Here is a 16,842-nt window from a genome sequence, read left to right as displayed (position 1 = left end):
ACTCAATTTTTGAGTTTTTTATACCAAAATGACGCAAATTTCTTGAATGAAATATGTCATTTTTTCTCTATATGGCCTTCTCCAATGGACTTCTTTCTCTTTCCAAGAAATTTAGACTTTTTTTGAGAGACTTCTACAGTATCGCTCAAAAGTATATTAAGTTTTGCCGTTTTCAGTGGAAAATGACCAACTTTGAGAGTGTGTCATACTTATATTTATTGTCCCATCAAGTAGATTTTTAATGGATCATACAGAACAAAGGTAGACCTTCATTTTTGTAGTTGACAACTTTTTTGTACGGACACTCCCTAGAGAGTTATGGTCATTTTAAGGGGACAGCTAAGACAGCGGTCGATTTCAGAGAGAAATCACTTCGACGATACGTAACTCTCTAGGGAGTGTTCGTACAAAAAAGTTGTCAACTACAAAAATGGAGCTCTATTTTTGATCTACAAGATCCATCAAAAATCTACTTGATGGGACAATAAGTATTACTATGACACAATCTCAAAGTTGGGCGTTTTCAACTGAAAAAACCAAAACTTAATATACATTTTGAGCGGCTACAACAAAAAAAGATACAATAAAAGGCTATAGAAAACGATAACAAAAGAGTTTTGGCCCTCTTTTGTTGGACATTTTGGTTCATGATCTCTTTTTCATGTTCATGAGCACCAGAGTTGTGAGGAAGTGATTTTTTCTAATCCGGAAGTTGGAAGTCGGAAGTCGGAAGTAGATTTTTTCGCAAATATTCCAAATTCCAAGAGAAAAATCAATAAAACTCGCTAAAATCAGTGAAAAATTGGTTTTTGGCTGTAGAAAAGCATATTTTCTGTCCTATTTGACCATTTTTTTCCATGTATTTCTGCGAAATGTATTCTTCCTAAATTTCACAGTGTTGGAATGACGGAAGTCGGAAGTAACACTCCTTATCCGGAAGTCGGAAGTGAAAAAATGCTCGGAAGTCGGAAGTCGGAATTCCGCGCAACTCTGATGAGCACATCTGAAACGAGTTTCTTGAGACGAACTTTCAGTTTTTTGTCTCGTAGTCTAGAGAGCAGAGTTGCGCGGACGTGATTTTTTCAAAAACGGAAGACGGAAGTCGGAAGTCGGAAGTAAAATTTTGAAAACGGAAGTCGGAAGTCGGAAGTCGGAAGTCAGAAGTGAAAAAATGCCCAGAAGTTGGAAGTCGGAAGTCGGAATTTCGCGCAACTCTGCTAGAGAGAAAGTGAACTACAGTATGCCCCGTCTCCCCAAACATCACCGCCACGACAAAATGCACAGAATTTAATGTGTTGGAAGGGAAAACAATCCAAATATCAGATAATTTATTAGATTTTTTCAAATTCATCAACAAAGTCTATTATTTCTCATATTTATGGATTATATCTGTTTATATCTGTAACTTCACAAAAATTCAAACATGGATTCAGAATCAGAAGAAGAGGACGTCGGGGTTACTGTAGTCGTTCCAGAATGTCGGATTGTTCGACTACAACGAGAATTCGGCGGGTCATAGGAGATTTCCTTTAAAAAAAGTGTTTTGTTAACAAAGAACGTAGTCCCAGTTAGAATTTTTTCTCACTTTTCGAATTGTCAGGTGGCACTGATTCGGCTGGAGGTTCCCTTTGGAATATTGAAATAGAAAAACACCAGAATTTACAAAAAATCAATGAATATATATATACAAATATTTTAGGCGTGTAACCAGAAACAAGCCAAACAAGAGAGGGGAAGAGAGAAGAATTATTTCCAACAAAAGGGATAGAGAGCGAGAGACGCAGACAGTCAGAGAGCATAAATTATGACATGTGGATGGTCACACACCGAGAAAGATTGAAAGTGTCGAAAGTGAAAAGTCTATCAGAACTGCCTCCTGGCCTAGAAAACCAAAACTAGTCCACCGGATCTCAAAATAAATGTGATATTTGAATTCAGCTCGTCAAGGGCGTTCAGAAAAGTACCCACAAGCCCTGATTCCGATTACTTTGGGTCTCGACACGAAAACTACAGTAACCCGGCCGTAAATCGTGTCGAGACCCAAAGTAATCGGAATCAGGGCTTGTGGGTACTTTTCTGAACGCTGAGAACAAGCTGAATACGATTATCACATTTATTTTAAGATCCGGGGGACTAGGTTTGGTTTTCTAGGCCACCAAATGAAAAATTCTGTGATTACCATTTTTCGACGCGAAAAACCCAAATTTGTCAGAATATGGCCATGATTATACTTTTCTGAATTGTCTCGACGAGCTGAAACCGAAAATGTATATTTCATGGGTCTCACCACGAAATTCAGCGGGTTACTGTAGTTTTTGTGAATTCATATTGAACAATGGGTGACTTTTTAAATTTTTATCCAATTTTGATAATTTTTTTAAATGAATTTGCTTAAAATTGGGTTTCCTAACGTCATCTATCAAATTGTTGAAAAAATAAACAGGTTTATTTTGGGAATAAAGTACTTCCAAACACTTCATGGGGTTGGTAAGGTGTTTTTTAACAAAAAAATTGTTTCCAGAAGCGAAATTGTGGGAATTGCACCTTTGGAGTCCGGCAACAGTTGTAGGTTTTTATCGGTGTCCGCATGACCTGAAAAAATTAGATTTTTGGCTGGAATTTTCAGATTTTTACCTTTTTTTAAACATCGGTATACCATGCCAGTCGGTACATTGAGTATTGCGGGTTATCGGTAATTTCCTGAAAAAGAAAAAGTTATTTTGTGTTTTTTGGGTTACTGTAGCGCCGATTGTGTGCAGACACCGAACACCGCGACGACAAAATGCACAGAATTTGAAAATTGAGTGAAAACCGGTTGGATAGGGGTAAAAAGGGGCGGCAAATCTGAATTTAACATGGAAATCAAGACTGGAACATGTTTTTATGAAGAAAATGAGTTTTAAAGATCAGCAACCTGCCGAATGACGGTCAAATTTTTAGAATTCTTAAAAAGTAACACCAGATTTGAATTCCCCATCAAAAACTACCCTAAATCCCATTTTTTCTGCGTCTCTATCTCTCATTTTGTGTTTTTTGGGTTACTGTAGCGCCGATTGTGTGCAAACACCGAACACCGCGACGACAAAATGCACAGAATTCGAAAATTGAGTGAAAACCGGCTGGATAGGGGTAAAAAGGGATGGGGAATCCGAATTTGACATAGAAATTAAGACTGGAACATGTTTTTATGAAGAAAATGAGTTTTAAAGATCAGCAACCTGCCGAATGACGGTCAAATTTTTAGAATTCTTAAAAAGTAACACCAGATTTGAATTCCCCATCAAAAACTACCCTAAATCCCATTTTTCTGCGTCTCTATCTCTCATTTTGTGTTTTTTGGGTTACTGTAGCGCCGATTGTGTGCAAACACCGAACACCGCGACGACAAAATGCACAGAATGCGAAAATTGCGTAAAAACCGGCTGGATAGGGGTAAAAAGGGGTGGGGAACCCGAATTTATGACTAAAAGTCGATGGTTTTTAGTTAATTCGCTAGTTTTCTCACTCACCTTTAAAATTCTCAAGAATAGTGGCACTGATTGCAGTGGAGTGCAGTAGATATCCAGGTTGAAGGACATTGATGATCGTTTTCGATCCTTCATTTTGAGCGAATAGTTGAGCGAACTACATGCCTTACTGTAGCCGGAACAATTTGCATTGTACTCTCTTCTTGTAAGTCGATTGGCCAGCTTTTGTACGACATCGTTCTTGAATTTGAGGTTCTTGAGAGATCATTGAAGACACCAAAGTTGTGCCAATCAACTTCCTCAATGAGCCATTTCCGCTTCATCGATCGTTTTGCAACTTGGCCGGGAATTCCCATCCGATCAGAAATGGTCTAGAAATAGTCATGAATCATTTCAACCAAATTTCTTCCTTCTGAGTTATAAAACTGACCTTAGAATCCGTTTTCAATATTTTCCGCAAATGCATCAAACTATTGCTTCGTCTCGTTTGACACCATAGAATCCAGGTTTTCCCCAAGGAACACTTTTAATTCAGATATAACACATTGAGCGACATCCTGAAAACTACAATAAAAATGTACAAAAATCCGATATATACTTACGTGAAGACCAGCATTCCCCGTTTGGAAAACCGAGAATATTATCCAAATGATAAAAACGATCTTCGTTTTGGAAAGAAGCATGCATTGTGGTTACAAACCTAAAAAATATTTATATACAGTACCGCTCAAAAGTATATTAAGTTTTGCCTTTTTCAGTTGAAAATGTCCGACTTTGAGATTGTGTCATGGTTATACTTATTGTCCCATCAAGTAGATTTTTAATGGATTTCATAGATCAAAGGTAGAGCTCCATTTTTGTAGTTGACAACTTTTTTGTACGGGCACTCCCTAGAGAGTTACATATCGACAAAGTAATTTCGCCCTCAAATCGACTCTTTTCAGTGCAATTTTGAGCTGTCTTACTTAAGATGACCGTAACTCTCTAGGGAGTGTCCGTACAGAAAAGTTGTCAACTACAAAAATGGAGTTCTATTTTCAATCTGTATGATTTATTAAAAATCTATTTGATGAGACAATAAGTATTACTATGACACACTCTCAAAGTTGGACCTTTTCAACTGAAAAAACCAAAACTTAATATACTTTTGAGCGGTACTGTATAAGAATGATTTTTTTAAAATAGATTTTTTTTGTTATTCTGTATTTGTGAGTTCTCAATGTAAAAGGTGAGTCTAAAAACAAAATTAACAATTGACGGCCTAGAAAATCCTTGCTCTCTTCACCTCTTTTGATCATTTTCTCACCCATTTTAAGTAAAGTTCGGCAAGAGACGAAATTCAGCAAAATTTTTGATTTCATGCGTATTAGAAAACAATAGAATCGGAGGCTAGACAGTTTTTGATACCAAAAGTTCCGTAGTTTTTGTGAAAATAGATTTTCGAAAATCTTTCTACAATTTTCAAAAAGTAATGTCAAAATGTGGCTCACAGTCAGAATAAACGAGAAAACTAACACCATATTCGGATTCCCCACCAAAAACTACCCATATCCCCATTTTTCTGCGTCTCTATCTCTCATTCTGTGTTTTTTGGGTTACTGTAGTGCCGATTGTGTGCAAACACCGAACACCCCGACGGCAAAATGCACAGAATTCAAAAATTGTGTGAAAATCGTCTGGATAGGGGTAAAAATAGTCATATAAACCGAATTTGTGACTAAAATTTGATGGAAAACGTGTTTTTTGACAGAAGTTGCAATTTTCAGGTCGATTTTAAGTTTTTTCAAAGTAGAGACAGTTTTTACTTACCATTCACATAACCAACTCCAAGAAAAATACTAGAATTCACAAAAAATCATTGAATATATACATATTTTTAGGCGAGTAACCAGAAACAAGCCAAGCGGGAAAGGGGAATGAATGTGAAAATAGAAAAATCGTTTCCAACAAAAGAGAAAGAGAGCGAGAGACGCAGACAGCAAGAGAGTGAATAAATTGACATGTGGAAAGGCACACACAAGCGGTCGGTGGAACTGCATAATGTTATCTATAGAAATACGTTGTATTCGTAAACAATTGATGGCCTAGAAAACCAAAACTAGTCCCCCAACCTTAAAACGAGTGACAGAGTTGAATTCAGGAGATCAAGAGCGTTCAGAAAAGTACCCACAAGCCTACGCAGGGTCTCGACACGATTTACGCGCGGGTTACTGTAGTTTTCGTGGTGGGACCCAAAATCACTGAATGAAGATTTAGACATTTTTAATTGTTACAATCGTTTTCAGCTTGTCGAAAGCTTTCAGAAAAGTACCCACAAGCCCTGGTTCTGACAACTTTGGGTCCCACCACGAAAACTACAGTACCCCGCCGTAAATCGTGTCGAGACCTGAAATGAGCAGAACCTAGGCTTGTGGGTACTTTTCTGAAAGCTGAGAACACGCTGATTTCAAAAATTTAGTGTTCATTTCGTACAAACACCATCTGACTGAAATACGGCGGGTTTTGTAAAAATTGGATTTTCGAAAAGTTTCGAAAATCTATAACTTTTTGGGGTTTTTTGGTATTTTTTGATGATTTATGACTCAAAATGTGCAGAATTTTGTGGAGCGCTAGAGAGCAAGTAATTCAAATTGAGAATTGAAATATAATTTATTTAAAATAAGATAATTTAGCTTGAAATTACAACTGATGGACACTTATAGAAATAAATGAAAGAAGATAGGTACTAAATTTGGATTATAATATGAAATAAGGCACCGGTAGGCTTCTGTGAGAAATCGTGAGTAGTTTTCCCAGCCCGATTTTTGAAGAAGGCTCGTACAGCTTGTTTTTGGACCTCTGCCACTGAAAAAATTGTGTTGTATTATAGAAATTACAGTAATATCACTACTATCCTCACCTCGGTGGACGGCTGGCCAGATCTTTGATGACGTCCCGGATGTTTTGAGTCATATATTCCAGCAGCGGTTCCTCTTTTCTCATTTTTTAATCATATTGATCCCTGAATTATTAACATGAAAAAACTGACAAAATTTTGCTGTCAAAACTCACTGGAACTTAGAACACTGGAGACACATTTCTCAACTTTCTCTTCTCCTTTTCGCCCGGATGGTCCTTCCATGTATCCCTATCGATCACACTCTGCAAAAACAATACTCAAATTCGGATTCCCCATCAAAAACTACCCATACCCCCATTTTTCTGCGCCTCTATCTCTCATTTTGTGTTTTTTGGGTTACTGTAGCGCCGATTGTGTGCAAACACCGAACACCGCGACGACAAAATACACAGAATTCGAAAATTGTGTGAAAACCGTCGGGATAGGGGTAAAAAAAGACGGGGAACCCGAATTTTACATAGAAATTGATATTGGATCACGTTTTTATACAGAAAATGCGTTTTAAAGTTCTCGATGTAAAAGGTGAGTCTAAACCCAAAATTATATAAAAATTCGGGTGTCCCGCCTCTTTTTACCCTTATCCAGACACTTTTCACTCAATTTTCAAATTCTGTGCATTTTGTCGTCGGGGTGTTCGGTGTTTGCACACAATCGGCGCTACAGTAACCCAAAAAACACAAAATGAGAGATAGAGACGCAGAAATGAGGAGATATGGGTAGTTTTTGATGGGGAATTCGAATTTGAGCTTGGTTTTTAGATTGAGCAAATGGAATGATTTGAAACTGTCCAATTTTGAAATGGGAAGTATCGAAAACAGGATTTTTAACCGATTTTTTTCGGTTTTGAACTTTTTAATGAAATTTTAGGATAAACTTACCACATGTGTTCTTCGTCTAGTGAGAAGTGCATTATGCTCAAAGATATGAATGCCTTTTTCCTTTCCTTTAACTTCTAATTGTGCTCGTCCCTCATATTCAGTTGTCTCCAACTGTTGGCAAGCTACAAATCCAATTAATGGATGATTAGATAGAAGTTTTAGACTAATTACCGCTTCATGATACGCAATCCGATGTCGTTGGATGTCAACGGCTCTTTGGAACTTGGATTACCTGAAACTCTACTATTAAGTCATTAATTTTTCGATTTTTCACAATTTTTCCCGGTTTTTTGGTCGTTTTTGTCGGATTTTGACATTATTTGGTGATTTTTGGTGCGTATTATGTGAAAAATTCAGCACTGAAAGAATATAGCCCACACTCACCTCATTATCTATCACAAAACCAGAATAATCTATTAGAATTCGAAAAAAATCAATAAATGCATTGGGAGGCGGGTAACCAGAAACCGTGCCGAGAGGGGAATGAATAAGTGGGGAAATGGACGACAAGAAGGGAGAGAGAGAGAGAGACGCAGACGATTATAGAGTAGTGAGTCAGCACCTCCGACTAGCACAGGTCACCCTCTTTATACTGTTGGCCTAGAAATCCAAAACTAGTCCGCCTCAACTTTTACGAAAAAATGGATATTTGGAATCAGGGCGTTTAGAGCTCTCAGAAAAGTATAAACACGACTACGGTAACTACAGTATCCGGTTTCCTCACTAAATTTAAGCTAAAAATTCTGCTAAAAATGGCTGAAAGTGATGGATTACATAAAAACTAAGCTCAAATTCGAATTCCCCATCAAAAACTACCCATATCCCCATTTTTCTGCGCCTCTATCTCTCATTTTGTGTTTTTCGGGGTTATATATATTTATTGGGACTAAAGGAAAAAGAAATAGATACAAAAGACTGGAAACGGTCACTCACGAGACAGTTTCGAGTAATAAATAGAAGGGGACAAACAAGGTAGAATCGAGGAAAAGAAGAAAAAAAAGTTGAAGGTTGAAAATACAGACAATAATGACACGGGGGAAGAGAAAAACGTGACAAAGGCTAAATAAAGGAAAAAGAAAGAAATATATTTAACGAAAAGACCAGGAAAAGTAAAAAAAATTAAAACCGGGTGATGGCAGTGTCAAGGAAAGATTCAAACTGGGTGGGTGAGAGGAAACTATTAACATTGGCAACAATGGCATTCCAAATGGGGAGAATAAAAGAGAAAAAGTTATCGGACAGAGGGGAGAGATTAATGAGGGTCATGGGTCTTCGAGGAGAACTTGACAGTCTGATTTTTTACTGTAGCGCCGATTGTGTGCAGACACCGAATACCGTGACGACAAAATACACAGAATCAAAACCTATTAGAGTATGTCCAGAACTATTAGAAACTGTCAAAAAATGATGCGTGTCCGACCTAGAACAAATTAAACGTGACATTTTTCTGAAAAAAGCAAAACTTTTTTTCAGTTTTCTGAGAAAACTATACATTTGGGTGAAAGGAAAGTGTGTTCATTGAATTCTACGTACTCGATTACATAGGGGTAAAAGGTTTTCATTCTGTTTTATCGTACTGGGTTCTCAGGGCAGTCCACCAAACATTTCAATAAGCTCCCCATGACGGCCCAAGAGAAGAAAATGAATAACTACGCCCACGTTCATTGCGGTCCCTATCTATATATTCAGAAATTTATAGCCTTTTTTATAAATAAATATATTAACAACAAATTAACAAGATATTGAATTGTCTCGATTTCTTCAATTTTACAGGGATTGGCTCCACTACATCCACTCGTGCTTCTGACGTTGCATACTCATTCAGAGTTCTTCTAATTGTGTCCAGATATCCGTAGTAACCAAGAGCGATGAGAATTGATATTGGCAGCGGTATCCTGATCCAATCCCATAGTTGATGACGGTGATCCCCGACATTGCTTCCATCATAATCTTGGCCAGTGGTCGTGATTCCTTGGTAGAACATGATGGAGGCGATCACTTTCCTTTCCACATTTACGAGTTCTTCCTTCCGTGACTGAAAATCAGAGTTTTATTATTTTTAATGAGAAGATAGAACCTTACCGAGCAATAATTGGTATGGACAAGATGACGAACCATTGCGTGTCTACAGCCATACCAAATCTGGATCCCTTGTTCTTCTTATTTGATTCCCTCACAAACTGAAAAAGAATACATATATATATTAAATCACATTTTCAAGTAGAGAGACTCACATTTGACAAATGCGCTCTGTGCAGGGTTGGTGATCAGCATGGTGAAGCCAAAGTTAAATGTGCTTCCCCATGCAAAGGCGAGGGACAAGAAAGACAGCCACATGGGTGGTCACTTCTTGCACCACTCAGCAGCTTCCAATGAGGATGACGACATTCTGAAAATAGACTTTTTGATAATTAATTTTTGTCACTTTTTCATATGTATTGATTATTATCCTTTTTCAAAACTCATGTAAGTGACACACTCATTTTGGAGGCCAAAAATTTTCTCCTTCTCTCTCTCTCTCCATTTCTTTTGTTAGTTTTCCCACGTTTTGTCATTATTCATAAAAAAGGAGACAGGCACTGTCTAACACAAGTATTGTTGTAAACTGTAGATATACAGTACCGTGCAGTACGATGAAGTAATTTGGCCGTTTCAGTTGAAAAGGTCCGACTTTGAGAGTGTGTCATGGTAATATTTATTGTCCCATCAAGTAGATTTTTAATGGATCATACAGATCAAAGGTAGAGCTCCATTTTTGTAGTTGACAACATACTTGCAAACGGGGCCAAAACGGGCCGACACGGGCCGGCTTGCGTTAAGCTCAATATTAAGGGCTGAAGCTCAATATTAAGGGCTAACTTGCGTTAAACTCAATATTAAGGGCTGAAAAATACACCAAAATGTAGATCTCGACGAGTTCTATGCCCGTGATCTACTACGGGCCGGATGGCTATTCGTTAATATGCCGCGGGCCGGGCTAGAATGGCTTTTTGACCATTTTCGCGTTTTTCGGCACTTTTTCCCGACCCGGGACATATTAACGAATAGCCGTCCGGCCCGTAGTAGGTGGCGGGCATAGAACTCGCCGAGATCCACATTTTGGTGTATTTTTCAGCTCATAACATTGAGCTTGAAGCGAGTTGCGGGCCGGCCCGATTTGCAAGTATGGTTGAAAAATTTTTTGTGCGGACGGTCCCTGGAGAGTTACGGTCATTTTAAGCTCAAAAATCGCGCTGCGTCAATATGTAAGTCTCTAGAGAGTGTCCGTACAAAATAATGAATGATGTCACAAGGTGTCCAAGTACCCCAAGTATTATACATTGGACTAGTTCACACCTGTGAAAATATAGCGAGAGAAAGAGAGTATGTAATGAGGAGAGTGTTAGAGAATCAGAGACATCTGGAGGTCACTCACCCAGTCGATTGTCTCAGTATACTCTCACAACTAACTTTTATATGCCTTACTGAATAGGCGTATTCTTTTTGAAAAAACTGATTTTTATTGAATCCTAGTTAATTTTATTCTTTCTTCTCATCTATTTATCAATTATGCATTGTTGAGGTGAGAATTAAGAGGTTTCCAGAGAAAAATAGGGGTTTTTAGAATGTTTTAAGTCAAAAAAATGTGCAGATACAGTTTTTGAGCCGAAAGACACAATTTATACTCTCACAACTAACTTCTATATGCCTTAACGGAATAGGCGTATTCTTTCTGATTTTTATTGATTCCTAGTTTATTTTATTCTTTCTACTGGTCTATTATGGACAGTTGAGGTGAGAAATACTCGGGTTTCACACAAAAAATAGTGCAAAAAGTGCATTTTAAGTCAATAAACGAGTACAGATACAGTTTTTTGAGTTTTCAACAAGTTTTTTTCGACACTCACCTCATTATCTATCACAAAACCAGAATGATCCATTAGAATTCCAAAAAAATCAATAACTATATACACGTAGGACGGCGAGTAACCAGAAACCAGCCGAACCGATTGAGGGGAATGACTAAGGGGACGGGCGACACAAAGGGGAGAGAGAGAGAGAGAGATGCAGACGGTTATAGAGTAGTGAGTCAGAAAGAACACCGACTAGCACAGGTCACCCCCTTTATATTGTTCCGTCGCACAACCTTTAGGTCTTGGGATGCTATGTTGGCCTAGAAATCCGAAACTAGTCCGCCTCAACTTTTATGAAAATTGGATATTTGGAATCAGGGAGTTCAGAGCTCTCAGAAAAGTATAAACAGGACTATCCGCAGACATCTTGAGTGTGTTTTTAATAGTTTTAGGGTAAAAATTCGTCTGAAACTGACTCAAAATCAAAATAAACGAGAAAACTAACGCCAGATTCGAATTCCCCATCAAAAACTACCCTTTTCCCCATTTTTCTGCATCTCTATCTCTCATTTTGTGTTTTTCGGGTTACTGTAGTGCCGATTGTGTGCAAACACCGAACACCCCAACGACAAAATGCACAGAATTCGAAAATTGAGTGAAAACCGTCCGGAACGGGGTAAAGAGGGGCGGGGAACCCGAATTTTACATAGAAATTAAGACTGGAACACGTTTTTATACAGAAAATAAGTTTTAAAGATATGAAACCTGCCGAATAGCGGTCAAATTTTTACAATTCTTAAAAAGTAACATCAGATTCAGATTCCCCATTAAAAACTGCCCCTAACCCCATTTTTCTGCGTCTCTTTCTCTCGTTTTGAGTTTTTTGGGTTACTGTAGCGCCGAATGTGTGCAAACACCGAACACCCCGACGACAAATTGCACAAAATTCGAAAATTGAGTGAAAACCGGCCGGATAGGGGTAAAACGGGGCGGGGAATCCGAATTTCGCAATGAAAACGTCTAAAAACGTGAGATTCACACTGAATAGCATGTTTTTTTTGTTGAAAAATAAAAAATGATAGGATAAACAAAGAAATAATTTAGTAAGCTTTATTAACTTGTGAAGAACATAAATTAAATTAAATTAGATACTTTTTACGGTAGACTTTTTCAAATGTTCCACTTTCCCGAACCATAAGGTAACTGTAGAGTTGTGATTGAAGGCACATTTTGTTTCAACACTTGACTTGAACTCAATTGAGTTTAAATCATCTGTAATTTTAACAATTTTATGCTCATTTCTTTTTGAATTGATATTTCTCACCTTAAGAAGTTCCTATGCACATCATTTTGACCTTTATGGAGTTCTTGTCAGTCTAAAATTGCAGCTATACAGCAAGTTTAGAGTTGTGTTCAGGAAACAAGAGAAATCCAGCAGGGTGTTGAAGAATTCTGGAACAATACTCATTGATTTTTATGAGACAAAATTGGATTTTCAATTCTAAACCTCTATTTTTGAGTTCCCGATTTCCTCCCGACTCCAGTCCAAGTTTTCTGCCAAGTTCCATTTTTTTCGTTTTCATCAATAATGTCATTCTGAATCGCTCATTCAGGGTGAACAGCTAGTTGTTTTCTTCGAATATTCCAATCATTTTCTTAGAAGTTTGGAGTGTTTCAGATCTCTCACATTTCTGTTTTCTGTCGTTTCTTCGTTGGGCCAGCGTTAATGGAGGGAGTCTCATGCGACATCTTTTCCCGGTTTCAGTGGTCTGAAATGAAATGTTGAATTGGGCTGAGCTGAAATTTTTTGTTCTTAGTTTTGAAAATTCATATTGTTTATCCTATCATTGTTTATTTTTCAACAAAAAAAACATGCAATTCAGTGTGAATCTCACGTTTTTACACGTTTTCATTGCGAAATTCGGATTCCTCACCACTTTTTACCCCTATCCAGACACTTTTCCCACAATTTTCGAATTCTGTGCATTTTGTCGTCGGGGTGTTCGGTATTTGCACACAATCGGCGCTACAGTAACCCAAAAAAACACAGAATGAGAGATAGAGACGCAGAAAAATGGGGATATAGGATAGTTTTTGATGGGGAATCTGAATTTGGTGTTAGTTTTAAGAATTGTAAAATTTTATCGCCATTCGGCAAGTTTCATATCTTAAAAACTCATTTCTCGTATAAAAACGTGTTCCGATCTCAATTTCCATGTTAAATTCGAATTCCCCATGCCTTTTTACCCCTATCCAGACGGTTTTCACTCAATTTTCGAAATCTGTGCATTTTGTCGTCGTGATGTTTGGTGTTTGCCCACAATCGGCGCTACAGTAACCCAAAAAACACAAAATGAGAGATAGAGACGCAGAAAAATGGGGATAAGGGTAGTTTTTGATGGGGAATTCGAGTTTGGTGTTCGGTTTTGAGTCACTTACCTCTTTATCGAGAAACTGAGATTGTCAGGAATGTAGGGGGCAGGGGGAAGGGTATGAGAATTGTATAAGAATCATTAGGGTGGGGGGACCAGCCATTCAGTAGGCAGTCAGAAAGGCAGAATGAGAATAGATGGTCAAGGATTCTAAGGAAACAGGAAGACAGATGGTGTACGCAGTCACATTTCCCGCCATTTCCCAGGAGGATTTCCCAGGAGGTACGCGCGCTCTCAATGTGACTGCGTACACCATCTGTCTTCCTGTGTTCCTTCGAATCGTCGACCATCTATTCTCATTCTGCCTTCTCGACTGCCTACTGAATGGCTGGTCTCCCTTGATTCTTATAAAATTCTAATACCCCTATTCCCCTTACCCCTTATTCCTGTGACTTCTGTATTCTGGAAGATAGTTTTGCCCCAAATATTCCCAATGAGAGGTAAGTAACTGGTAAACTTATAGAAATATAGAAAATGAAATCCTCTTAAATTACCAATTTTTCCCTCATTCCCCATTTTCAACTTTCCAGAGGAAACATGAACCGACAAATGAAATTGGGTTGCACATGTATCGTTTGGGTTTTCGACCATCAACACTAATCGACTTTAGCAATAATTTGAATCGGACTATTTTCTGTTGCACTCCGCCACCGAGTGTCAAAAATCATTCTATTACGCTCAATCAGCTGGACGGTCGAAGGAAACAACTGGCAAGTTCTCCAATACTTGGATACAGTACCCCATGCAAAGCAGTCAATGCTCTCTGGTACCGTAATGAACTCTGTTATGTACCAATTGAGCAGCAGGGCAGGAAGACGATTATGTGTTCAACAAACATCCAAAACGTAAAAGTCTGATTAAATTGCTGGATTTTCATCAAAAATCGTTCCAATTTGCTCAAACAGTTGGAGAAATCGAGGAATACTTCAAGGACAATATGCCCATGTTTCATGATAGCCTCTGGGACATCATTGGAAAGTTATGGACAGGAAGAGCACCGAAGGACATGACATCATGATTAACTAGACGGATTACACGATGGAAGTTGAAAAATTGTGGGCAGAATGACATCTCCTCTCGATCTGGACATGTATGTGGACGGTCCTTCCGAGATCATGCTCCAAGGAACGTGTACCTCAGAAAAGACAACATCTGTTGTCACATTTGGAACCGGACTTATTTCTACATTATTCCCAATAATGACGATGTATATTTGAAATATATGATTCTCATGTTATGTAATTGCAAAAAAATGAACGTTTTTCGAGATTCTTCCATAGTTCACTTGCAGTGGGTTTGCAGTGGGGTAGGAAAGTAAGCTTCGGTCACTATTTCGAACTAACTCTGTATAAATGTAATTTTCTTGCTCTGAAGTCTATGGAGAGGCCCCACTTTCAAACTATCTATAAATTTGGTCATAGGTACTTTCGACCATGGGGAATCCATTTCTGCAGTCAAAACCTTCTAAATGTCTCAGCGAGCCGAGTTATGAGCTCTCAAACTTTTCATATGATTAAGATTTTTCCCATGAACTTCCAAATCGGCCTTATATACGCCACCACGTCGTTCAAATTGTGTTCCCCAGTGGTTTACCTGCGTCTGTATGTCACAAAAATGAGAATATCTTGCGTATACTACACTGCCCGACATAAATATAGAGCCACTTGTGATTATCGACTATCTCACAAAAATGATGATACTTCAGGAAGTTTTCAGAATGGGAAATATATACATTTATTATCTGAAAAATGTTGCATGCAAAACATTTTAACTCTGCCTCTTGGTTTTTGGAAAAATCGAAAAAATGTGAAAAATGGCTCCAATTTTTTTTGACGAAGATTCCAAATTCAATGTTTTTAGCTAGTGAATATCTCATTTTTGACACTTTTTGTGAGTATACTTATGTCGGATAGATTGAAGCCATTTTTCACATTTTTTCGATTTTTCCAAAAACAAAGAGGCAGAGTTAAAATGTTTTGCATGCAACATTTTTCAGCTAATAAATGTATATATTTCCCATTCTGAAAACTTCCTGAAGTATCATCATTTTTGTGAGATAGTTGATAATCACAAGTGGCTCTATATTTATGTCGGGCAGTGTAGTATACGCAAGATATTCTCATTTTTGTGACATACAAACACAGGTAAACCACTGGGGAACACAATTTGAACCACGTGGTGGCGTATATAAGGCCGATTTGGAAGTTCATGGGAAAAATCTTAATCATATGAAAAGTTTGAGAGCTCATAACTCGGCTCGCTGAGACATTTAGAAGATTTCATTTTTGTGAGATAGTTGATAATCACAAGTGGCTCTATATTTATGTCGGGCAGTGTACTTTGGAATTTCATGTGAAAAAGCTTAAAGTTTGAGTGCTCATAACTCGGCTCTCATAGACATTTAGCAGATTTTGACACAAGAAATGGACTCCTAGTGGTCGAAGAGATACCTATGACCAGATCCGGTTCATTGTTTCACAACAATCAAATAAATTGTTCATATTTCATGTTCTTCAACTGCACAGAAAGGATCCCGGCAGCTTTCGTCCAACGCTGCTATTCAATTGTGACATGTTGTCGTCATATTGTTTATTTTCTCTGAAAATTATTACAAAAAACCAGAAAACATATCAATTTCCAATCGTGGAGTTAGTGAGCGCGACAAATGCGCCAACAGTTCTGTATACTCTTCGATTTCGCTCATAGATATTTTGAGTTCAAACAATTTTTATGGCAAATATAAAATTCGAAAGTCTGAATGGCATTTTTTGTTGTTGAAAAATTATCACAAATTGAAGGATAACACTGGATTCTTACCAGAAAATATTGGCAGTTTCCGTGCCGTCTCTTTCTCGTTTTCGTCGAGTTCAAGGTCACTCTCTCCCCCTATAGCCCCTTTTCCGTCCGTCCTTCCCCCACTCTTATTCATTCCCCCCTTCTAGGCAGGTTTCTGGTTACCCGTCTCCCTATGCATTTATTGATTTTTTGTGAAATTCTAATGGTTTATTCTGGTGATAGATATGAGAGGTGAGTGTAAAAATCCAGATTTTTTAAGCTAAATTTTCACCTTGTTTTCCGACTAAAATGTCAGGTTTTCAGTCAAGAAATCGAGGTTTTTTTGTAAGATCCGGATTTTTGAGCTCAATCTAAACCAAAATTCATAAAACTGCAATTTCGAGTCCATCTCTAGAAAATCGAGAGTCAAAAGTCTGAAAATTTGTCGTTTCCGCTTCAAAAACTGCTTTTTCATACTAAAAACTCAAATTTTCAGCTCAAAATTGTATTTCTAGAGCTTTCTGACTCAAAAAGTTCAGATTTTTCGATTTGAAAGCT

General features: G+C 37.9%; 1 protein-coding gene across 1 annotated transcript; it reads right to left on the bottom strand.

Annotated features, from left to right (window-relative positions):
- Positions 1–2,640: 2,640 nt before the first annotated feature.
- Positions 2,641–3,933, bottom strand: GCK72_015752 (uncharacterized protein; the record flags this gene model as incomplete). The annotated part of the gene is made up of 3 exons (XM_053731109.1): positions 2,641–2,700; positions 3,638–3,838; positions 3,898–3,933. 3 exons carry the CDS (start codon positions 3,931–3,933, stop codon positions 2,641–2,643), a joined length of 297 nt encoding a protein of 98 aa, XP_053585881.1.
- Between the last annotated feature and the right edge of the window lie 12,909 nt (positions 3,934–16,842).

The sequence above is a fragment of the Caenorhabditis remanei genome, chromosome IV (genome assembly GCF_010183535.1).
Source record: "Caenorhabditis remanei strain PX506 chromosome IV, whole genome shotgun sequence".
Taxonomy (NCBI): Eukaryota; Metazoa; Nematoda; class Chromadorea; order Rhabditida; family Rhabditidae; genus Caenorhabditis; species Caenorhabditis remanei.
The sequence above is the reverse complement of the archived record's forward strand: the minus strand, read 5'-3'. Positions and strand labels throughout refer to the sequence as shown.